This window comes from Heptranchias perlo, chromosome 40 (genome assembly GCF_035084215.1).
Source record: "Heptranchias perlo isolate sHepPer1 chromosome 40, sHepPer1.hap1, whole genome shotgun sequence".
NCBI lineage: Eukaryota > Metazoa > Chordata > Chondrichthyes > Hexanchiformes > Hexanchidae > Heptranchias > Heptranchias perlo.
In genome coordinates this window covers 15,898,564-15,923,748 of record NC_090364.1, presented here as the reverse complement: position 1 = coordinate 15,923,748, position 25,185 = coordinate 15,898,564, and the positions used below count along the sequence as shown (strand labels likewise).

At 45.9% G+C, this 25,185-nt stretch overlaps 1 protein-coding gene across 1 annotated transcript in view; it reads left to right on the top strand.

Annotated features, from left to right (window-relative positions):
* LOC137305387 (guanylyl cyclase C-like) overlaps positions 1-25,185 on the top strand; it is a 100,076-nt gene that overhangs the window by 51,260 nt on the left and 23,631 nt on the right. The window contains exons 7-18 of the mRNA XM_067974221.1: positions 1,085-1,199; positions 5,837-5,972; positions 6,502-6,587; positions 8,371-8,478; positions 9,556-9,562; positions 11,442-11,523; positions 14,901-15,006; positions 15,551-15,613; positions 16,246-16,317; positions 17,573-17,677; positions 22,937-23,023; positions 24,270-24,402. Coding sequence (XP_067830322.1) covers positions 1,085-1,199; positions 5,837-5,972; positions 6,502-6,587; positions 8,371-8,478; positions 9,556-9,562; positions 11,442-11,523; positions 14,901-15,006; positions 15,551-15,613; positions 16,246-16,317; positions 17,573-17,677; positions 22,937-23,023; positions 24,270-24,402 — 1,100 coding nt within the window. The remainder of the gene's footprint in view (positions 1-1,084; positions 1,200-5,836; positions 5,973-6,501; positions 6,588-8,370; positions 8,479-9,555; positions 9,563-11,441; positions 11,524-14,900; positions 15,007-15,550; positions 15,614-16,245; positions 16,318-17,572; positions 17,678-22,936; positions 23,024-24,269; positions 24,403-25,185) is intronic.

The following is a 25,185-nucleotide window of genomic DNA, read 5'->3' as shown; positions in this document are numbered from 1 at the left end:
CCAATTTGCGCACAGCAAGATCCCACAAACAGTAATATGTTTTAGTGATGTTGACTGAGGGATAAATATTGGCCAGGACACCAGGAAGAATGCCCCTGCTCTTCTTCGAATAGTGCCATGAGATCTTTTGTGTCCACCTGAAAGGGCAGATGGGGCCTGAGTTTAAAGTCTCATCCAAAAGATCCCTTAGTACTGTACTGGAATGTCAGCCTACATTATGTGCTCATGTCTCTGGAGTGGGACTTGAACCTACAACCTTTTGACTCAGCAGCAAGAGCACTCAGCTACCCACTGAGCCACAGCTGACACTCAAGTCTAACTGACAGGGCACACCATGAGATGTCCTGCTCCAGCAAATTCTGGGCCAATGATTCTCACTATGTGTGGCTGCCTAGGCCACTGGAGAAGGCATTAGGAGTCAACTAGGCAAACTGGTGGCTGGTGACACGTTCCCCTTCCTGAAGGACAATAATGAACCAGTTGGGCTTATTGTAACAAGCTGGGCTGGAACATTTCATTGTCATTTTTTTTCTGGTGCCAGCGCACAATAACTAAATGTATTGAATTCACTTTCACGACCTGACATAGGGTAAGACGAGGAGGCGAGGGAGGAGGCTCGTATGGAGCATAAACGCCAGCATAGACCAGTTGGGCCGAATGGCCTGTTTTTGCGCTGTAGGCTCTATGTAGTTCTATGACATTTTGGGTTTTGAACTCATGATTCCCTGGGTTTGCTGGACCAGCCCCATAACCACAAGGCTACTGTACCCTCCTGGTAGCATTCAGAAGCTGGCATTTTCACAGCCTCTGCGTCTTCTTACGTAAAAGTGTGGCTCTGTGGCTTCCCTTGTGCTGAGGCTCTTGGCCCCAATTCACACTTTCTCCAACAGACAGCTGAGGTAGAGGAATTGGCCTGTAGTCAAGCAAGGGGAGTGAACCCACAGACTCGCATTGCCATCCTCCTCGAGGGTCCATGCATCGCTTTACTCCTTCTGTAAAACTAAGAATAGGCTATGCCATTGGAGGTTGGGGGGATGTTGCTTGTTGTCTTTCTCACACCTCTGTCCCTTCCTCTCTCTGACAGCCACTCTTACACTCCAGAGGCAGATTCGATGGAGTCCATGCAGCACGTCCTAGTGGTGACCCAACTGCCTCCGGATTACAACCACACCTCACAAGAGTCCGGAAACACCTCATCGGTAAGCAGTGCAGTAAATCTCCCTGAACAGGATCGTAGATACGATCAGGTCCAGTTGGTGCATCCTTGTTGCAGATTGTTAAACCCTCAAGAGAAGTGCGACTGATACGCATGTGTGATTGATACTCCACATCTTACACTAAAGATGACTTTTCTTTCCCTTTACCTTTCCCCTCCGATTTTCTATCGCCTCTCCTAAAGGTGCAGGGGGAAAAGTTGGATAGGTCCTATTTTTCGGCGGGGGTAGCGCGATCCGCTATTACCCCACACCCAAAGGCCCCTGCGCAGGCAGGACGAGACTTTCGTCAGGCCTGAGGACTTAACTGCAATCTGCACTGGAAATCAGCTTTGAACGAGGATTACATGCAATTTGCACTTTTCACCAGCAGGGGGCACTCCAATCTCTTAAAGGCAGGCCGTCAGAAATCTCATAAAGGTAGCTGGTACCTGTTATTTGCTGAAAAGACGAAGTCTGAACAGAGATCAGACATCACACACGTAAAACACGATGCAGGTCCCATCCCTATGTTTACACACTGATGAGTTATGTTAAAACATTGAATAAAGGTTGCGCACTACTAAATCCCACATCCTCCAATCTGTACGCCAGACCTCACCACTCTGCCAATCTGAGTTTGTACCAGGCCTGCGAGAGTGTGTGCACCAAGGTTCTCTGTTGATGCACTAGAGGCCTTGGTGCAAGAGGTGGACAAAAGGAGGGACATCCTATATGCGCGGTAGGGGGGAGGGCAGGGGGGTGGTGGTGCTGCAAGAGGCCCTCCAGACATATACCCAAATGGCAGTGGGAGGCAGCAGGGAATGAAGTCAATGCCAGGTGCGCAGCACCATGAACATGGATGCAGTGCAGGAAGAAGTTCAATGCTTTGACACGAGTGGTCAAGGTGAGTGAGGTCAACTGTCAAGTGGCATCTCCTACCAACTACACCACTAGCCGCATCCACTGCTCCATTGCACGACACCCCCATCATCCACATACCAACAAACTCTTTCCATCAGTACTCAACTCTTCCAATCAGATGCTTCCTCTCACCCTTACTCATTACCACTGTTGCAAGCCGCCCACCCACAACTCACAGGCCACACACACTGGCAGCTACTCAACATGACAAGCACATCATCCAGACGTCCCGCTTTCTTGCAGGAGAAGGTGGCGCATATCAGGAGTCAGCAAGTGGCAGTGACATTTAGCCCCTCGAGCCTGTTCCACCATTTAATGAGATCATGGTGGACCTGTGACCGAACTCCATATGCCTGCCTTAGCCCCACATCCCTTAATACCCTTGGTTCACAGAAATCTATCAATCTCAGATTTAGAATTCATAATTGAGCTAGCATCAACTGCCGTTCGCAGAAGAGCGTTTCAAATGTCTCCCACCCTTTGTGTGTAGAAGCATTTCCTAACTTCACTCCTGGCTCTAAATGTTAGGCTATGGGAATCAGGGGAAAACTCTCCAGTGGCTGGAGTCATACCGAGCACAAAGGAAGATGGTAGTGGCTGTTGGAGGCCAAACATCTCAGCCTCAGGACATTGCTGCAGGAGTTCCTCAGGGCAGTGTCCTCCGCCCAACCATCTTCAGCTGCTTCATCAATGACCTTACCTCCATCGTAAGGTCAGAAATGGGGATGTTCGCTGATGATTGCACAGTGTTCAGTTCCATTCGCAACCCCTCAGATAATGAAGCAGTCCGTGCTGCATGCAACAAGACCTGGACAACATCCAGGCTTGGGCTGATAAGTGGCAAGTAACATTCACGCCAGAGAAGTGCCAGGCAATGATGATCTCCAACAAGAGAGAGTCCAACCACCGTCCCTTGACATTCAACGGCATTACCATCGCCGAATCCCCCACCATCAACATCCTGGGGGTCACCTTGGACCAGAAACCTAACTGGACAAGCCACCTAAATACTGTGGCTACAAGAGCAGGTCAGAGGCTGAATATTCTGCAGCAAGTGACTCACCTCCTGACTCCTCAAAGCCTTTCCACCATCTACAAGGCACAGGTCAGGCGTGTGATGGAATACTCTCCACTTGCCTGGATGAGTGCAGCTCCAACAACACTCAAGAAGCTCGACACCATCCAGGACAAAGCAGCCTGCTTGATTGGCACCCCATCCATCACCCTAAACATTCACTCCCTTCACCACCAGCGCACTGTGGCTGCAGTGTGTACCATCCACAGGATGCACTGCAGCAACTCCCAAACCCGCGACCTCTACCACCTAGAAGGACAAGGGCAGCAGGCACATGGGAACAACACCACCTGCACGTTCCCCTCCAAGTCACACACCATCCCGACTTGGAAATATATCGCCGTTCCTTCATCATTGCTGGGTCAAAACCCTGGAACTCCCTTCCTAACAGCACTGTGGAAGAACCTTCACCACACAGACTGCAGCGGTTCAAGAAAACGGCTCACCACCACCTTCTCAAGGGCAATTAGGGATGGGCAATAAATGCTGGCCTCACCAGCGACGCCCACATCCCATGAATGAAACATTAAAAAAATGTCCCCTAGTCCTAGTATTCAACTATAGGAGACCTCCAAAAACAGTTACAAATGTCTCGGCAGCCAGAAGCAATAATCCAGCCACTATCTTGCATGGTCCCTTTAAATAACACTGCTGTGGGTCCTCCAGGCATTCTAAGACACGTTCAGATGGTCGGGGTTAAGACTGTGCATTGAGTTGAGCGTTAAGTCCCAAAATAGTGTCTATCACTTTAAATCAGCATTGCACACTGATTGTATCCATTTTTTCCCTACTTTATAAGCTTCCACCATTCGTTATCTGCGCTAACTCCTATACCAAGATGGTGTCTGGCGGATGTCACGCTGGAAACGTGTGTGCGCGGCCAAGATGCCATCTGCCCTCCGGTACCTAATTCAAGCGGCCATTACTCATATTTGAGTTTAGACAGCCAGTGCCTGGAATCATATAATTTACAGCACTGCCGGAGGCCAATCAGCCCATCGTGCATATACTGCTGCTATCTCTTCAACTGCAGATGCCTTCTCTCATCCCATTTCCTTGCCCTTTCCTCATATTTCTTTTTATATTCTTCTTTTTCAAAATACTTATCCAATTCCTTTTCAAATAGTTATCGCCACTACCTCAACGTTCCGTGTTCCTATAACCCTGCGTGTGAAGAAGATTCTTTGAACTTCCCCCTTTGTTCTTTTACTGATAATCCAGGCTGACACTCCAGTGCGATACTGTGGGATACTGCACTGTCTCAGATGGAGGTTAAAGCAAGGTCCCCCGTTTGAATCATTCGGGTAGCCGTAAAATATCGTGTGGCACTATTCGAAGAAGACTAGGGAAGTTCTCCTGGTATCTTGGCCAACATTCCTCCTTCAACCTAAAACAGATGATCTGTTCATTTATCTCATTGCTGTTTGTGGGATCTTGCTGTGCGCAAATTGGCTGCCATGTTTCCCTAAATTACTCGTGACTACACTTCAAAAGTACTTCACTGGCAGTAAAGCGCTGTAGGAGGTCCCAAGGACGTGAAAGGCACTATATAAATACAAGCTCTTCTCTTCTCTACCCAGGTGGTGTTCTGCTCTCTGGGTCTCTGCCCTTTACCCTTTACCTCAATACAAAACAAAACCTTTTCAGAGTCTTTGGGGGTGAAATTAATCTTGGGCTTCAATGGGAAAGAAAATCAGGCGGGGTGTAAAAGGGGCTGCCGATTGGCTATGACCCGTGTTATTGCCCAAGAAAAATTTCACCCCACTCTGTTCACCTTGTTAGATATTTTTCTGTGAGTGCGGGCGGGCTCTGCAGGTTTTACCCAGGACTCTGCTCTACTGAAAATTTGCAGCTGCGCGTTGGTCAAAAGCAGAATCTTTAATGCCCTGTTCACGGCACGTTCAGCAAGATCCCACAAAACAAGTGGAGTGGTGAGGTGGAGTCTTCCCGGCCTCGTACCGAGTTTCAAATCGATTCTTGAGTGTTTTGCACTGCTGGTTGAATCCGTGCGGCCTGTTTCATCATACCTGGGAATCTGTGCCTGGGCCTCTACGGTCAGTTTCCCTGAGGGTGATGATGAAGGCTGTTTGCCCTCATTGGCTGTTTCGTGCTGTCGTAGTAACAATGTTATTACGGGTCTGGGTTCAGGAGTCTCTCAGTAACGCAATTTGTTGTTGTTCATGATCGGGTAGAGTGAACATGGGATAGAGTGTATGTACATGGGCTGTGGAAGGAGATTAAAAGAGTGGGTAGAGTCCATGATAGGGTAGAGTGTTCATGGGCTGTGGAAGAGATTAAATGAGTGGATAGAGTCCATGATAGGGTAGAGTGTTCATGGGCTGTGGAGGAGATTAAATGAGTGGATAGAGTCCATGATAGGGTAGAGTGTTCATGGGCTGTGGAGGAGATTAAATGAGTGGATAGAGTCCATGATAGGGTAGAGTGTTCATGGGAGCACCAGGTGTGATGTATCGAATGGCCTTTTCTCATTTCTTGCTGCCTTTAATTCTTCTGTCCACATTCCCTGTTGCAGTGTTGTGTGGCTGGTGTTAATCCTCATCCTGTAACCTATTAAATACTTTGGGATCACTGGGATCTCCTGGGAGCTGCTAATTTAAAAGCTGATCTTGAATGTGTTTTTCAGCTGTACAATGACTTTATGCTGGGTTATTATGACGCCGTTATGCTGTTCGGATTCATCCTCGAGCAGTTTCTGGACAAGAATCAGACCCCAACACCACCCGACTTCATTAAATACTTTCGAAATATCTCCTTCATAGGTAACAGCAGATTCTGACAACTGTTGCATGAGCTGAAGGAGAAAAGACAGTGGATGGAGGGAGGGACGAATGGAATAGAGACAGGGGAATGGAGAGAGGGAGAATAGAAATGGGGGAATGGAGAGAGGGAGAATAGAAACGAGGGAATGGAGAGAGGGAGAATAGAAACGGGGGAATGGAGAGAGGGGGGAATAGAGATGGGAGAAAGGAGAGAGGGGAAAGAGGGATGGGAGAATGGAGAGGTGGAATAGGGACAAGAGTATGGAGAGAGGGGGAATAGGGACAGGAAAGGTGGGAGAGAGAATGGTGATGGAGGAAGAGAAGTGAAGGGAGCAGCATGGCGGAGGGAACAGGCAGTGTGAAGGAGTGTTTGGGAATGGTGTGAGTGAGAGGGCTCAGGCCACAGGAGAAAGGGATAAGGGGTAAAATACAGAAAGTGAGATGAGTGAGCCAGGACGTGAGAAAAAGGGTAAATGGAGGAAAATGTGAACTAGTAAATATACTAAATCCTGCTCTGACTTGCTTGCAGGAGCCCGAGGCCCAGTACACCTGGATAAGGATGGAGACCGTGAGATTAACCTGACTGTTCTGTACACTTCAACCAAGACAAAAAAAGTAGGTTCTTTACCTGGAGTGAGTTGGGTGATGATGAGTATTGCCCCATCACCACAGGAAAAAGGAAATCTTTCCATGTCCTGGCTGCTACGCTCTTCCCCGTCACACGCCAGGCTCCTCCCCATCACGTACACCAGGCCCCTCCCCCATTGCACACTCCAGGCTCCTCCCCTGTCACACATGCATCAGGCTCCTCCCCCATCACACACTCCATGCCCCTCCCCTGTCACACACGCATCAGGCTCCTCCCCCATCACACACACCAGGCTCCTCCCCCATCACACACACCAGGCTCCTCCCCCATCACACACACCAGGCTCTTCCCCATCACACACACCAGGCTCCTCCCCCATCAAACACCAGGCTCCTCCCCCATCAAACACCAGGCTCCTCCCCCATCACACACACCAGGCTCCTCCCCCATCACACACACCAGGCTCCTCCCCCATCACACACACGGCTCCTCCCCCATCATACACACCAGGCTCGTCCCCCATCAAACACCAGGCTCCTCCCCCATCACACACACCAGGCTCCTCCCCCATCAAATACCAGGCTCCTCCCCCATCACACACCAGGCTCCTCCCCCATCACACACCAGGCTCCTCCCCCATCACACACCAGGCTCCTCCCCCATCACACACACCAGGCTCCTCCCCCATCACACACACCAGGCTCCTCCCCCATCAAATACCAGGCTCCTCCCCCATCACACACACCAGGCTCCTCCCCCATCACACACACCAGGCTCCTCCCTCATCACACACACCAGGCTCCTCCCTGTCACACGCATCAGGCTCCTCCCTGTCACACGCATCAGGCTCCTCCCCCATCACACACACCAGGCTTCTCCTCCATCACACACACACCAGGCTCCTCCCCCATCAAACACCAGGCTCCACCTCCATCAAATACCAGGCTCCTCCCCCCATGGCACATCCCAGGCCCCTCCCTCATCAGACTCCTCCCCCATCAGAGAGTTCCAGCAATCCACGACCCTTTGTGTGAAAAAAAGGTTCGTGACATCACCCATGAACGGCCGAGCTCTAATTTTAAGGTTATGCCCCCTTGTTCTGGACTCCCCCACCAGAGGAAATAGTTTCTCTCCATCTACACAATTAATTCCTTTAATCGTCTTAAACATCTCAGTTAGATCACCCCTTAATCTTCTGTACTCAAGGAAATACAAGCCTAGTCCATGCAACCTCTCCTCATAATTTAACCCTTTTAGCCCCTGTATCATTTCTGTGGCAAGACTAGAGAAACTGGGATTGTTCCCTAAGGAGAACAATCCCAGCTTCTTCTGTCTCTCCACATAACTGAATTCTCTCATCCCTGTTACGATTCTAATAAGTCTCCTCCACACCTTCTTTAAGGCCTTGACATCCTTACTTAAGTGTGGTGCCCAGAATACTCCAGCTGAGGTCTAACCAGTGATTTATCAAGGTTTAGCATAACTTCCTTGCTTATATACACTGTGCCACTATTTATAAAGCCCAGGATCACATATGCCTTTTTAACAGCCTTCTCAACTTGTCCTGCCATCTTCAAAGATGTGTGTATGTGCAACCCCAGGTCTCTCTGCTCCTGCACCCCCTTTAAAATTGTACCATTCAGTTTATATTGCCTCTCCTCATTCTTCCTTCCAAAATGTATCACTTCACACTCTCTGCATTAAATTTCATCTGCCATATGTCTGCCCATTTCACTAGTCTGTCTATGTCCTCCTGAAGTCTGTTACTATCCTCCACATTATTTACTACATTTCTCCTTTTTATTTCAGTACAAAACGTGGTTTTACTTTGACACCAGGACTAACTCCGCCCATATCGTCGATCACACCCCTGAGTTTGTGTGGAAGCACGGACTGCCCGGGAGTGTTCCCAAATACGTCTCAGGTAGGTGCTAGTCAAGCCTGGGACTACTAGGCCGCAGCCAGCCTGATTATTTGCTGGTAGAAGTCCACGATAGTGATCGAATTCAGAGATCGAATCATAGAATCATAGAAATTTACGGCACAGAAGGAGGCCATTCAGCCCATCGTGTCTGTGCTAGCCAAAAAAGAGCTATCCAACCTAATCCCACTTTCCACAAGTTTGGTCCGTAGCCTTGTAGGTTATGGCATTTCAAATGCCTATCCAAGTACTTTTTAAATGCGATGAGGATATCTGCCTCTACCACCCTTTCAGGCAGTGAGTTCCAGACCCCCACCACCCTCTGGGTGAAAAATATTCTCCTCAGCTCCCCTCTAATCCTTCTACCAATTACTTTAAATCTATGCCACCTGGTTATTTACCTCTCTGCTAAGGGAAATAGGTCCTTCCTATCCACTCTATCTAGGCCCCTCATAATTTTATACACCTCAATTAAATCACTCCTCAGCCTCCTCTGTTCCAAAGAAAACAACCCCAGCCTATCCAATCTTTCCTCATAGCTAAAATTCTCCAATCCTGGCAACATCCTCGTAAATCTCCTCTGTACCCTCTCTAGTGCAATCAAATCTTTCCTGTAATGTGGTGACCAGAACTGTATGCAGTACTCAAGCTGTGGCCTAACTAGTGTTTTATACAGTTCTAGCATAACCTCCCTGCACTTATATTCAATGCATCAGCTAATAAAGGAAAATATCCCGTATGCCTTCTTAATCTACCTGTCCTGCTACCTTTGGGGATCTGTGGACATGCACTCCAAGGTCCCTCTGTTCCTCTACATCTCTCAGTATCCTCCCATTTATTGTGTATTCCCTTGCCTTGTTTGCTCTCCCCAAATGCATTACCTTGCACTTCTCCGGATTGAATTCCATTTGCCACTTTTCTGCCCACCTGACCAGTCCATTGATATCTTCCTGCAGTCTACAACTTTCCTCTTCACTATCAAACACATGGCCATTTTTGTATCACCTGCAAACTTCTTAATCATGCCCCCTACATTTAAGTCTAAATCATTAATATATACCACAAAAAGCAAGGGACCTAGTACTGAGCCTTGCAGAACCCCACTGGAAACAGCCTTCCAGTCGCAAAAACACCCGTCGACCATTACCCTTTTCTTCCTGCCACTGAGCCAATTTTGGATCCAACTTGTCACTTTCCCTTGGATCCCATGGGCTTTTACTTTTTTGACCAGTCTGCCATGTAGACTACATCAAACGCGCTACCCTCATCGACCCTCCTTGTTACCTCCTCAAAAAATTCAATCAAGTTAATCAGACACGACCTTCCCTTAACAAATCCATGCTGACTGTCCTTGATTAATCCGTGCCTTTCTAAATGATGATTAATATTGTCCCTCAGAATTGTTTCCAATGATTTGCCCACCACCGAGATTGGACTGACTGGCCTGTAATTACTCCGTCTATCCTTTTCTCCCTTTTTAAACAACAGTACAACGTTGGCAGTCGTCCAATCTTCCGGCACCATGCCTGTAGCCAGGGAGGATTGGAAAATGATGGTCCTCCCTTGCTTCTCATAACAGCCTGGGATACATTTCATCTGGGCCTGGCGATTTATCTACTTTCAAAGATGCTAATCCCCTTAATACTTCCTCCTTCACTATGTTTATCCCATCCAATATTTCACACTCCTTGACTACAATGTCTGCATCGTCCCCCCTCTTTTGTGAAGATAGACACAAAATATTCATTAAAAATCATACCCACGTCTTCCGCCTCCACACACAGGTTACCTTTTTGGCCTCTAATAGGCCCTACTGCAGAGCTACTCCTACAAAGATTGCACTTAGTCTTTAATCCCTGTGTACAATTGCATAATTTTCCTGGGGATAATTGCCTCTGGACCCCCCCCTAGAAATTCATCAATGACTGGTGGGGGGTGTGGGAGTGGGGCTGCCATTTGGAAGAAGTGATACAATTTCAAGTTTGCGCCACTTACTGCATAAGGCTACATTATGTAATTCTGTATGTAACCAGCAAGGTTACATACAGAATGTATGTAACCTTGTCCTGGAGGTTATATATGCTCCGAACTCATCACTAGATGGTCAACAAGTTAGAACAAGGGCTCTGAATAAGGACACATTCATGTTAAAGGGAGGAATTTCTCTACAATATTATTCAAACTCAGTTCTATCCACAACTACAAGCCTTGCAAGCCCCTGTCTAGAATTGCCAGTGTTTGTCAAGTCCAAAACTGGGCAGGGGAAGAAGACGGCATCAGGATTTGTATTCTCATGTCTGTTAATGAAAATATTATTGAAAACCTGAATATCTAACTAATGTTTCCAGGTCACGAGATACAAATGTAAGTAAAAGAACAATGAACTTGTGTCTTGAAAATCAATCCAGTTTTCACATGAGAAATGTCCAGATACACTCCTCAATACGTCAGTCTGTCTGGTCCAGGTGTGACCCCCCGTCTCTCTCCTGTGTAATACGACCAGGGTTTCCGGGATTGACCTGGAGTCTCCAGGAATTGAAGATTAATCTCCAGGACATTGCCGCGAGCAGACACCCAGGAGAAAAATCACAGGGGCAATAATAAAAATGTGGGTTTTTTTTCATTTTCTTTGAACATTTCCATTCATTAATTACAAAAGTTTTTGAGATGGGGGAAAATAACAACAACATCAGGGAAGGGTTTGACTGACAGTCAAAGTTAATCCAGTTGGGTAACAAAGAGTCTGTTCGCTTTCCAATTGGCCGTGGGAAGACCGTGCACCTGGCGGATGGACCAATGGCTGGAGTGTGGGGGCGGGGCGGTTCGAGGCCGGAGGTCATGTGATAAAACCTCCAGGAATACACACAACCAGAGTTGGCAACCCTAAATGCGATGCAGACTATTTGAACCCCGGTTCCACTTTAGTTGGCCGATCACCCTCTTATTTTACTCCCTACAGACTTTCTGATGCTGACGATCGCGGTGATAGGTTTGACTGTCACTGTGGTGGTGGTTACGCTAATCGCACTGGTTATATTGAGGTAAGTAGCAGCAATTGTATCTGATAAAGAACTGGAGTGGGCAAACCCCTCCTTCAGGGACCCCTGGAATGATGAAAGACCACAGAGGAGTTAAACTTGTATAGAACCTTGGTTAAACCACCTAGAATACTGCACACAGTTCAGGTCTCCATATTATAAAAAGGATATAGAGGCACTGGAGAAGGTGCAAAAAAGATTTACAAGGATGATACCAGAACTGAGAGGTTATAACTATCAGGAAAGATTGAACAGGCTGGGGCTCTTTTCTCTAGAAAAGAGAAGGCTCAGCGTTGACCTGAGAGAGGTCTTTAAAATTCTGAAAGGGTTTGATAGGGTAGACATAGAGAAGATGTTTCCACTTGTAGGGGAGACCAGAACTGGGGGCCATAAATATAAGATAGCCATTAAAAAATCCAATCGGGAGTTCAGGAGAAACTTCTTTACCCAGGGAGTGATGAGAATGTGGAACTCACTACCATATGGAGTAGTTGAGGCGAATAGGATAGATGCATTTAAGGGGAAGCTAGATAAGTACAAGAGGGAGAAAGGAATAGAAGGATATGCTGCTTGGGTTAGATGAAGTAGGGTGGGAGGAGGCTCGTGTGGAGCATAAACACCGGCATAGACCGGTTGGGACGAATGGCCTGTTTCTGTGCTGTAAATTCTATGTAATTCTATGTAAGAGGAGGTAACAGTATAAGATTCCCACATGTGGCCAATGCATGGCTGATGTTGGAATCAGACAGTGCAGACAAAATCCACATCGGACAGTCTATAAATGCAGTATGAATAAAGGCAAGTACTTGAGATTTATCTCCCCAGGGAAGGCATTTGGAGGAGACACTGGGCACAACAGGAAGCTGAGTTGGCTTAGGTGTAACCATTGTCCAAGAGTGCTGGTCATTTTCCCTGATATGCTGATCAGTGGCCTGGAGAGTTTCAGTTTCCACTGTGTAGTGACTCTGACAAGTTACTCCTGCAGAAGATTTTAGTAGCATTTGCTGTTCCTTAGGAGAAGTATTTACCTGGAACATGTTTAGGCCCTAGAGGCACCATTCCTTTCACAATCATTAGACTGTCGATAATCTGCTCCACACTAGGTTTCATACCAGGTATTGTAAGTGAGCAGACAGGGATCCTCAACCCAGGGTCTCTGGAAATACTGGTGAACTCCTTAAGATAATGTTGCATTTGTGCATTTTCAGTAACAGCTTAACTGGTTACCTTAACTATCCAGTCAGATCAGCCAGGGTTCCTCCTTCAGATCACTACACAGTGACACTGCTGGAAAATGCACCACAGCAGTGAGGTCAGCCTTGAGTTTGGCTGTGACTCTCTGACTTTGTAAAACCACTCACACATGAAAACTGGCCACTTAGACAGTGACAATCAGTTCCTCTCTCATCCCCTCAAAATCTGTCTTCTCGAAGTTAAAACTCTTATATTCCCCTCCTAGTCAATTGCAAGTCTTATTTTAATCTCCACCATATTGTATTGAATACCCCTCCTCCCTGCCATTTTGACCCAGTTTCTACAGAAGGATGAATATCTCCCAACAGGAACTTTACCCATAGATACCAATACTGTGCATTTACTATGAACCTGTTCAGATAAGAAGATGGTTCAACTGTTCCCCATCACTACCGGTTGGGCTGTTCTCTCACTTGGGCCATTCCCCCCCGGCTCAGCCGTTCTTCCCCCCCCCCCACCCTTTAACCTGTCCCCCCTGCCCCGCCGCATTTGGCCGTTTCCTCCTCGTTCAGGCGTTCTCCTGCTGTTTTGTAGCCTCAGGGTACAGTTATTGCTGAAAGTAGAAAGTCACTTGGTCCGGATGAGATGATTCCTAGGTTGCTGAGGGAAGTAAGGGTGGAAAGAACAGAGGCTCTGGCCACAATCTTCCAATCCCCTTTAGATATGGGAGTGGTACCAGAGGACCAGAGGATTGCAAATGTTACACCCCTGTTCAACAAAGGGGAGAGAGATAAACATAGCAATTACAGGCCAGTCAGTCTAACGTCAGTGGTGGGGAAACTTTTAGAGGCAATAATCTGGGACAAATTTAATTGGCACTTGGAAAAATATGAGTTAATAAATGAAAGTCATCACGGATTTGTTAAAGGAAAATCATATTTGACTAACTTGATTGAGTTCTTTGATGAAGTAATGGAGAGGGTTGATGAAGGTGGTGTGGTTGATATTGTGTATATGGACTTTCAAAAGGCGTTTGATAAATTACCATATAATAAACTTGTTAGCAAAATTAAAGCTCATTGGCGTAAAGGGACAGTGGCAGCGTGGATATGAAATTGGCTAAGGGACAGAAAGCAGCGAGTAGTGGTGAACGGTTGTTTTTCAGACTGGAGGGAAGTGTACAGTGGCGTTTCCCAGGGGTCGGTATTAGGACCACTGCTTTTTTTGATATATACTAATGGCCCGGACTTGGGAATAGAGGGTGTTACTGCAAAGTTTGCAGATGACACGAAACTCGGAAATGTAGTAAACAAATTGGAGGATAGTAATGGACCTCAGGAGGACATAGACAGACTGGTGAAATGGGCAGACACATGGTGAAAATTTAACACGGAGAAGTGTGAAGTGATTCGTTTTGGTAGAAAGAATGAGGAGAGGCAATATTAAATAAATGGTACAATTTTAAAGGGGGTGCAGGAACAGAGAGACCTGGTGGTGTATGTACACCAATCTTTGAAGGTGGCAGGACAAGTTGAGAAGGCTGTTAAAAATGCATATGGGATCCTTGGCTTTATGAATAGTGGCACAGAGATCAAAAGCAAGAAAGTTATGCTAAACCTTTATAAAATACTGGTTAGACCCCAGCTGGAGCATTGTGGCCAATTCTGGGCACCACACTTTAGGAAGGATGTCAAGGCCTTCAAGAGGGCGTAGAGGTGATTTACTAGAATGGTACCAGGGATGAGGGACTTCAGTTATGTGGAGAGACTGGAGAAGCTGGGATCATTCTCCTTAAAGCAAAGAAGGTTAAGAGGAGATTTGACAGAGGTGTTCAAAATCATAAAGGATTTTGATAGTGTAAATGAGGAGAAACTGTTTCCAGTGACAGAAGAATCGGTAACCAGAGGAAAGAGCCAGAGGCAAGATGTGGAGAATTTTTTTAACGCAGCGAGTTGTTATGATCTGGAATGCACTGCCTGAAAGGGCGGTGGAAGCATATTCAGCAGTAACTTTCAAAAAGGAATTGCATAAATACTTAAAAATGATAAATTTGCAGGGCTATGGGGAAAGAGCAAGGGAGTGGGACTAATTGGATAGGCCTTTCAAAGAATGGCCTCCTTCTGTGCTGTATTATTCTATGATTCTATGATATTAATCCATTAATTTACCAAATGTTTTGCCAACAGAAAGTACAGAATGGAGCAGGAATCCCGTTTAAAGAAATGGTCACACATTCCTAGTGTCCAAATCATTCCACTGGAGATGGGCGAGAGGAACTACATCAACCTGAAGGTAAGTCTGCACATAAACTCAGGCTTTTGGAGTTTATACTGGACATTTGTGTTTAAAGTAAACCTCCCAGGCTTTACAGACAGATAGATGCCAGGTTTGATCCTTGGTGTGTGCTGGGTTGGCTGATCTCACACAGGGTAGGTGCAAGAGGGCTACAGTTAGCCTCAGTGCCCTGGGCTAGAGAGTGGGGACAAACTCAATTAGGCCAGGAATCCTTGAAAATTTAGATGTGTGAACACAGAGTGAGGATTGGGCTGTCCTGTGATGTTTCTCACAGTTGAATAGCCTATCAACATCCACAGCCTAGGCTTACACAGGATGAATGACAAGTTGGGTGAGGGCACTGAGAGAACCTTTCCTCCTTCCCAACTTGTGATAAAAGGTGAAACAGAGCTCAGATTTCTCAGGGGTAACTGTATGCTCTGGAAGTGCCTCAACACTTGCCCATTGGCGAATAATCCCCTTTGGTGACAAGCTTCAGTTAAGAAGACGCAGGCTCTCTCCATAGTGTCCGTGAGTAATCCATTCTGTCTTATATCTCCAGATTGAAGAGGACAAGAGAAAGTGCAGTCTTCAGCCATTATATACAGCAAAATATGACAAAAAGGTATTGTATTTCAATTTTAAAATTCTTATCCTTGTTTTCAAATCGCTCCATGGCCTCGCCCCTCCCTATCTCTGTAACCTCTTCCAGCCCTACAACCCTCCCAGATCTCTGCACTCCTCCAATTCAGGCCTCTTGCAGATCCCTGATTTTATTCACTCCACCAATGACAACCATGCCTTCAGCTGCCTAAGCCCTAAGCCTCCCTAAACCTCTCCGCCTCACTCTCCTCCTTTAAGACGCTCCTTAAAACCTACCTCTTTGACCAAGCCACCTGTAATAATATCTCCTTGTGTGGCTTGGTGTCAAATTTTGTGTGAAAACGCTCCTGTGAAGCACCTTGGGACGTTTTACTACGTTAAAGGCGCTATATAAATGCAAGTTGTTGTTATTACACCAAGCCAACGATTACAGCAATCGGCTGTACAATATAAATTTGGCCAATATCATCGCTCACTGCTCAACACCCAAGTAATTACCTGCTGCCACGTAGGATACCACATACCAGGCCACTTCCTCAGTGTGGACATAAAACAAAACCTTACTCGTGGGAATATCAAGCTTGCAATCCTGAAATCCATGCTGATGCAGGATCTTGAGTGAAATATTCTTTTTTTTCTCCCTCTCTCCCCCAGATTGTTATCTTGAAGGAGCTGAAACACAAAGATGGCAACTTCACTGTGCAGCAAATGATCGAACTCAACAAGGTAACTCCGCTCAACACTCTGAGCATGCTGGGAGATATTGGTAACAAACATACTAAATTAATAGTGCCTTTCACAAACTCAGGATGTCCCAAAGTGCTTTGCAGCCATTAAAGTACTTTTTAAAGTGTAGTCACTGTTGTAATGTAGGAAATGCAGCAGCCAATTTGCACACAGCAAGATCCCACAAACAGCAATGTGATAATGAGCAGATAATCTGTTTTAGTAATGTTGGTTGAAGGATAAATATTGGCCAGGACACCGGGGAGAACTCCCCTGTCATGGGATCTTTTACATCACCTGAGAGGACAGACAGGGTCTCGGTTTAACGTCTAATCCGTAAGATGGCATCTCCGACAGTGCAGCACTCCTTCAGCACTGCACTGGGAGTGTCAGCCTAGATTGTGTGCTTAGGTCTCAGGAGTGGGATTTGAATCCACAACCTATCTGACTCAGAGGCAAGAGTGCTACCCACTGCGCCATGGCTGAAGGGATTACAGTCTCCACCCATTTACAACATCCGCGCTTATCATGGGCAGCCGCCTATATCGGGTAAATGGCGTTGTCCGTTGGTCATAACCATAGGCGTCTACGGCAAAAGGTGCTCCTTAAAATGCATTTAAAGCACACCGACTATTTTGTGCAGTTACCAATTTAAAAGCTCCGCTGAATTTCAGGCAAAGACAGGACTTCAGGCAGCTGCAATCGGCTGATCGAGGCTGCTCGGAGTCTGCAATCGGCTGATCGAGGCTGCTTGGAGTCTGCAATTGGCACTATTAACCACGGGAGTTATTTCATTGTTATGACCTATTATGGTTTCACCGTCCACCGTATATGGCGGGCAAATTGTGTTGGCACGAACACGCCCGCTATAAACGGTGGGGACTGTAAATACTAATAGTGTGTGTTACATAATATAACATCCTCTAGCATGCCATACCTAACCTGGGAATGCTTGATGTTCACACTGGGCTTCCAAATTAGGAATGGTTCCATTCCCCAGCACTAATCTCCCTCAACTTTTAACAAGCACAAAATTCACAATAAAAGTTCAAGTGCATGAGTACGGAAGAGAGCAGTTTGGAGGCCCAAATTTAATCAAGAGTAAAGAAAATTACACACAAGAAGCCCAGATGGACTATAAACAGATCATTTTGTAACTGAAGAAAATGGCGGCACGATATTCCCTTCAGTTGCAACACGCGATCATTATTAAACAGCTTGCTACAAAATTCTAAATAAACATTTTTTTTTCCAGCTGCTACAAATTGATTATTATAATTTAACCAAATTCTACGGCACGGTGAAGTTGGACTTGGAGATATTCACAGTGATTGAGTATTGCGAGCGAGAATCACTGAGGGTGAGTCTGCCTGCAACCTTGTTCAGCTTAATGAGTTTGTGGGTAAATCGGTGACACACTGAAACTGTTGATGCTTTGCCTGTTTGAAGCTCTGATCACCCTCGACCCCCCCCCCAATGTCCCAGTTGGTAAATGGACAGCCCTGTGCAGGCAGGTCCCTATCTGGATACTTGACCTGATAGCTGTGGTGGTGAAGGACGAGCTACATGTGGGAAGGAAGAAAAAGAAAAAAGAGTCCTTGTTCCTGGTCATTATCCATTAACCTCTGCGGGAAAACACATAGGTGTGGACGTTTGGTTAGGACAGGTTCGGACTTGGCTGTGATGCCCCTGCAGTCAAATACTCTGCCAGTACTCACTGACCTATGAAGAATGCTCACTTGAGTGAGGCACTGGAGAACTGTCAGCCTGAGGAACTGAGCTGAGAAAGCTTTGGGGAGGGGGGTGGTGGGATATTACTTGCATTTATATAGTGCCTTTCACAACTTCAGGAAGTCCCAAAGCACTTTACAGCCAATTAAGTACCTTTTGAAATGCAGTCACTGTTGAAACACAACAGCCAATTTGCGCACAGCAAGATCCCACTAACAGTAATGTGATAAATGACCAGATAATCCGTTTTAGCGATGTTGGTTGAGGGATAAATATTGGCCAGGACACCGGGGAGAACTCCCCTGCTCTTCTTCTAAATAGTGCTATGGGATCTTTTACATCCACCTGAGAGGGCAGACAGGGCCTCGGTTTAACGTCTCATCCAAAAGATGGCACCTTTGACAGTGCAGCGCTCCCTTAGTACTGCACTGGGAGTGTCGGCCTGGATTACATGCTCAAATCTTTGCAGTGGGTCTTGAACCCACGGCCTTCTGACTCAGAACAGAGAGTGCTACCCACTGAGTCCATAAGACCATAAGAGATAGGAGCAGGAGTAGGCCATTTGGCCCCTCGAGCCTGCTCCGCCATTCAATGAGATCATGGCTGATCTGATTTTTACCTCAACTCTACTTTCCTGCCTTTTCCCCATATTCTTTGACTCCCTTGCTGATCAAAAATTTGTCTAACTCAGCCTTGAGTGTATTCAATGACTCAGCCTCCACAGCTTTTTGGGGAAAAGAATTCCGAAGATTCACGACCCTCTGGGAGAAGAAATTCCTCCTCGTTTCCGTCTTAAATGGGTGACCTCTTATTCTGAGACTATGCCCCCTAGTTTTAGATTCCCCCATGAGGGGTAACATCCTCTCAGCATCTACCCTATCGAGTCCCCTCAGAATCTTGTTTGTTTCAATAAGATCTCCTCTCATTCTTCTAAACTCCAATCAGTATAGACCCAAACTGTCCAATCTTTCCTCATAAGACAACCCTTCCATACCCAGAATCAACCTAGTGAACCTTCTCTGAACTGCCTCCAATATATGTCCTTCCTTAAATAAGGGCACCAGAACTGTACGCAGTACTCCAGGTGTGGTCTCACCAGCACCCTGTACAGTTGTAGCATGACTTCCCTGCTTTTATACTCCATCCCCCTAGAAATAAAGACCAATATTCCGTTTGCCTTCCGGATTACCTGCTGCACCTGTATGTTGACTTTTTGTGTTTCATGTACAAGGACACCCAGATCTCTCTGTACCGCAGCATTTTATAGTATTTCTCCATTCAAATAATACATTGCTTTTTTATTTTTCCTCCCAAAGTGGATGACTTCACATTTTCCCACATTATATTCCATCTGCCAAATTTTTGCCCATTCGCTTAACCTGTCAGTATCCCTTTGCAGACACTTTGTGTCCTCGTCGCAACTTGCTTTTCCACCTATCTTTGTATCATCAGCAAATTTGGCCACAAGACACTCTGTTCCTTCATCCAAGTCATTCATATATATTGTAAGTAGTTGAGGCCCCAGCACTGAGCCTGTAGCACCCCACTAGTTACAGATTGTCATTTTGAAAATGACCCTTTTATCCCGACTCTTTGTTTTCTGTTAGTTAGCCAATCCTCTATCCATGCCAGTATATTACCCCCAACACCGTGAGCTCTTATCTTGTGCAGTAATCTTTTATGTGGCACCTTATCGAATGCCTTTTGGAAATCCAAATAAACTGTATCCATTGGCTCCCCCTTATCTACCCTGCCCGTTACTTCCTCAAAGAACTCTAATAAATTTGTCAGACACGATTTCCTCTTCTTAAAACCATGTTGACTCTCCTTTATTGTATTGTGAGTCTCCAAATGTCCTGCTACTACTTCCTTAATAATGGATTCTAGCATTTTCCCAATGACTGATGTTAGGCTAACTGGTCTATAGTTAGCTGCTTTCTGTCTCACTCCCTTCTTGAATAGGGGTGTTACGTTTGCGGTTTTCCAATCCGCTGGGACCTTTCCAGTCACAGCTATGTGTATGTTTATATAGAGTTACATCGAAAATGCAGCACAGAAACAGGCCATTCGGCCCAACTGGTCCATGCCTGCGTTTATGGTCCACATGAGCCTCCTCCCTCCCTACTTCATCTCACCCTATCAGCATACCCTTCTATTCCTTTCTCCCTCATGTGCTTATCTAACTTCCCCTTAAATGCATCTAAGCTATTCACCTCAACTACTCCATGTGGTAGCGAGTTCCACATTCTTACCACTCTTCGGGTAAAGAGGTTTTTCCTGAATTCCCTATTAGATTTATTAGTGACTATCTGATATTTATGGCCCATAGTTTTGGACTCCCCACAAGTGGAAACATCTTCTCTATGTCTATCCTATCAAACCATTTCATTATCTTAAAGACCTCTATCAGGTCACCCCTCAGCCTTCTCTTTTCTAGAGAACGGATGGAAAGTTAGAGGGTTAATTGATGAACAAATATTGTCTACACGAGAATAGTACCAATTCTGTGGGATTGGCGGCATCATTTGTAGAACAACAAATGGTTGGGGATGATTGAAATATAATGTTAGACGGATATCTGGGAGTTGAGCAGATATTTCCCAAGTTTCATTTATTGGTTGCATCCCTCTGCAGATTGAGTAAGTTGGGGAGAGTCTGTAGCACTGCACGTTGTACAGGGGATCAATGCCATTTCCACTTTGTGTAGCTTTTTAAAAAAAAATGTTATAACAATCGATTAAAATGGGCAGAGGTTGGCACAGTTGGCACGACTCATTGCTGATGAGTGGGCAAAGAATGTAGCCCAGTGAAGTTGCCTTCCATTTTGAAATGAAAACATTCTGTCTGCCCTCCCCCCAAACGAGGGTAACATGTCTTATGGTCGGTTAGCAAAGGGACCGCATTGATTGGTTCCAGTAGCATCAACGTTCCATCTCCAGAAAGTTATAGATGCATGAGGTCAATTTAAACGAGAGAGGATGTGGGGGAGAATAAAAAAAGTTCAAATTCACTTCATGTGTAACAAATGTAAAACTGAGAAGTTCAGGTATCCATAGGTGCTCTAGTAAAATAGATTCTAAATGCTTATAAGTTATTTATAAACAAGGACTAATTCAGGCCCAGAGTCCAAGTTGAGTTGTACTCAACCACTTCAATAGAGGCTGAGCTTTGCTGAGATCCATATCACAACGTTGACTTTGAAGGTCCCGCCAATGAATGGGATTAATTATGGACAGAGAAGCAACAAATATTCCATAGAGCACAGTGCTGGGAACAAGAAACTGTTCAGGGTTGAATAGTGGGGATGGATACATATTGTGGAATTTTGCTAGATTAACTTTGGGTCTTCAACAATAACTTGCATTTATACAGTGTCTTTAACATAGCAAAATGTCCCAAGGCGCTTCACAGGAGTGATTATCAAACAAAATTTGACACCGAGCCACATAGAAGTTCATAGAAGTTCATAGAAGTTTACACCATGGAAACAGGCCCTTTGGCCCAACATGTCCATGTCGCCCAGTTTATACCACTAAGCTAGTCCCAATTGCCTGCACTTGGCCCATATCCCTCTATACCCATCTTACCCATGCAACTGTCCAAATGCTTTTTAAAAGACAAAATTGTACCCGCCTCTACTACTGCCTCTGGCAGCTCGTTCCAGACATTCACCACCCTTTGAGTGAAAAAATTGCCCCTCTGGACCCTTTTGTATCTCTCCCCTCTCACCTTAAATCTATAGCCCCTCGTTATAGACTCCCCTACCTTTGGGAAAAGATTTTGACTATCCACCTTATCTATGCCCCTCATTATTTTATAGACTTCTATAAGATCACCCCTTAACCTCCTACTCTCCAGGGAAAAAAGTCCCAGTCTGTCTAACCTCTCCCTATAAGTCAAACCATCAAGCCCCGGTAGCATCCTAGTAAATCTTTTCTGCACTCTTTCTAGTTTAATAATATCCTTTCTATAGTAGGGTGACCAGAACTGTACACAGTATTCCAAGTGTGGCCTTACTAATGTCTTGTACAACTTTAACAAGACATCCCAACTCCTGTATTCAATGTTCTGACCAATGAATATAAGGAGATATTAGGACAGGTTGGTTAAAGAGGTAGGTTTTAAGGAGCGCCTTAAAGGAGAAGAGAGAGGTAGAGTGGCAGCTTTAGGGAGGGAATTCCAGAGCTTAGGGCTAGGCAGCTGAAGGCACGGCCACCAATAGTGGAGTGATGAAAATCGGGGATGCGCAAGAGGCCAGAATTGGAGGAGCGCAGAGATCTTGGAGGTTTGTAGGGCTGGAGGAGGTTACAGAGATAGGGAGAGGCGAGGCCATAGAGGGATTTGAAAACAAGGATGAGAAATTTAAAATCGAGGCATTGCCGGACCGGGGGCCAATGTATGTCTGCGAGCATAGGGGTGATGGGTGAATGGGACTTGGTGCAAGTGAGGGAGAAACTATTCAAAACTTTCCTTCATGAGATTAATTGGGTGGGGTAGAGTCCATGGTAGAGCAGATTGTACGAGGTCTGTGGATGGAGTATGATTGATAGGACCCTTTCTCATTCTATCTTTTCTTGTATACTCATGAAGTGGATACTTGAATGCGAGCTGTATTATGAGGGTTTCATTGAATTCGAGGAGGCCATAAGAACTTGGCTCAGATACAACCAGAGTCTGTTCACCTGTTCCTGGTTTTAAGAATCTATAGAACAAGTGAAAGAGTAAGAACACTATTGGGTGACCTGTGGTGACCTGGGACCTCTTGAGGCAGGTGCTCCACAGCTTTGCCTGGCTGCAAATGAACTTCAACTGACACCAAGCTTTAGTGGCTGAGATTGCCAAATTGGTCTCTGCACCGACTGTTCACTCTCTTTGTTGCTTCCCTCAGGATGTTTTGAATGACACACTATCGTACCCCGATGGCACCTTCATGGACTTGGAGTTCAAGATATCGGTCATGTATGACATCGCAAAGGTGAGTGTGATCACTGCAAATCCTCACGAAAAGCGGTTTTAGGCACCAACTCGATAATCAAAAGATCGAAGACTGCCAGTCAGTGATTCAGTGCTTGACCATTTTCTAACCTTTGCTGCAAAAACCGTAAAAATCAACAAAAATAATTCCTATTTAAAATCTTCTTGGTGAAATCTTCATTGGTCTCCGTGTCTGGGGAGGGCAAAAATCAAGCATGGTTCTCCCTCCTAATCACTATCCAGTGACCCCTGCTGCAAAATGCGGTGTGTGTGTGCGCGTGTATGTGTGTGCGCGTGTGTGTGTGTGTGTGTGTGTGATTAAAGATGGGGTTAATTATGGTTGCAATGCCTCCCATGCCTGAATAGCCTGGTGACATACTGGTGAGGCTCACTTTGTTCAGGTACCACAAGGCTACTGATTCCCAAAGCGGCAAACGACAAATCAGCAGAGAGTGGAACATCCAAAAACTAAAAAAGATGAAGAGATTGCAGTCCTGGGGTTTCTGGATTAACTGCAATGCCATTGCAGGGGCTGAAGGGTTCATTTTCTGCTCATCAAGGTACAGCACAGGTTAGATACAGAGTAAAGCTCCCTCCACGCTGTCGCATCAAACACTCCCAGGGCAGGTACAGTACGGGTTAGATACAGAGTAAAGCTCCTCTACACTGCCCCATCAAACAGTCCCAGGGCAGGTACAGCATGAATTAGATACAGAGTAAAGCTCCTCTACACTGCCCCATCAAACAGTCCCGGGGCAGGTACAGCACGTGTTAGATACAGAGTAAAGTTCCCTTTACGCAGTCCCCAAAACAATTCCAGGGCAGATACAGCACGGGTTAGATACAGAGTTAAGTTCTCTCTACACGGCTCCATCAAACAGTCCCAGGGTAAGTACAGCACAGGTGAGATACAAAGTAAAGCTCCCTTTACACTGCTCCATCAAACAGCCTCAGGGCAGGTACAGCATGGGTTAGATACAGAGTAAAGCTGCTTCTACACTGTCCCATCAAACACTCAAGGGCAGGTACAGCACAGTAAAGTTCCCTCTACACTGTCCCATCAAACGCCCCCAGGGGAGGTGCAGCATGAGTTATGAAGCAATCAATCCATTTATCAATCACATGGAATTTCCAGATGCTTCTTAAAAGGACTGCATTGTACTGCTTATCTCACTTGTGTTTACATGGATGATTCTTGCTACCATCTCATCCAATTACTGACTGGTAATTTGACCTTTATTTTTAAGGGTATGTCATATCTGCATTCAAGCAAAATTGAAGTCCACGGGCGGCTGAAATCCACGAATTGTGTTGTGGACAATCGGATGGTGGTGAAAATTACCGATTTTGGATGTAATACCATTGTTTTGCCGCAGAAAGGTGAGCTTTGGAAACCATGAGTTCAGAATGGAAAATGGTGAAATATTCCTTTCATTAACATCTTTCACATAACAAAACATCCCAAGCTAATTTCCAGGAACAGACCTGGACACTGGACAAGAAGTAGGGGAGGACCTGGCTGGGTGACCAGAGACCTGGTCGAAGAGGTAGGTTTTGAGGAGGGGAGGGAAGTGGAGATTAGGGAGAGAGTCTGATTGTTGGTTGGGAAACTCTGCTGCTAATGGCAGATTGGGGACAGGGGGAAAGGCAGACCATAGTTGGTGGAACGGAGAGTGGGTGCTGGGTTAGAAGGCTGGAGTAGAGTAGAAAGAGGGTGTGAAGAGAAGACAAGGATTTAGAAATTGATACAACGGGGGACAGGGAGCCAATTGAGTTTGTCAAAGTCGGGTTGAAATTTACAACAGATCCTCGTTTTTTCTTCCAATAGTGGTCATGGGATCTTTTACTTCCACCTGAGAGGGCAGACGAGGCCTTAGTTTAACATCTCATCCGAAAGGCAGCACCTTCAACAATGCAGCACTCCCTCAGTACTGACCCTCTGACAGTGCAGCACTCCCTCAGTACTGCACTGGGAATGTCAGCTTAGATTTTGTGCTCAAAGTCCCTGAATGGGACTTGAACCCACAACCTTCTGACTCAGAGGCGAGAGTTCTACCCACTGAGTCATGATTGACTCAATTAGCTGTGCAGTTGTACGCACTAAAGCCATTTAAAAAAACTCCTTCAAAAGGGAGCTGGATAAATTTCTGTCCAGGAATGGGG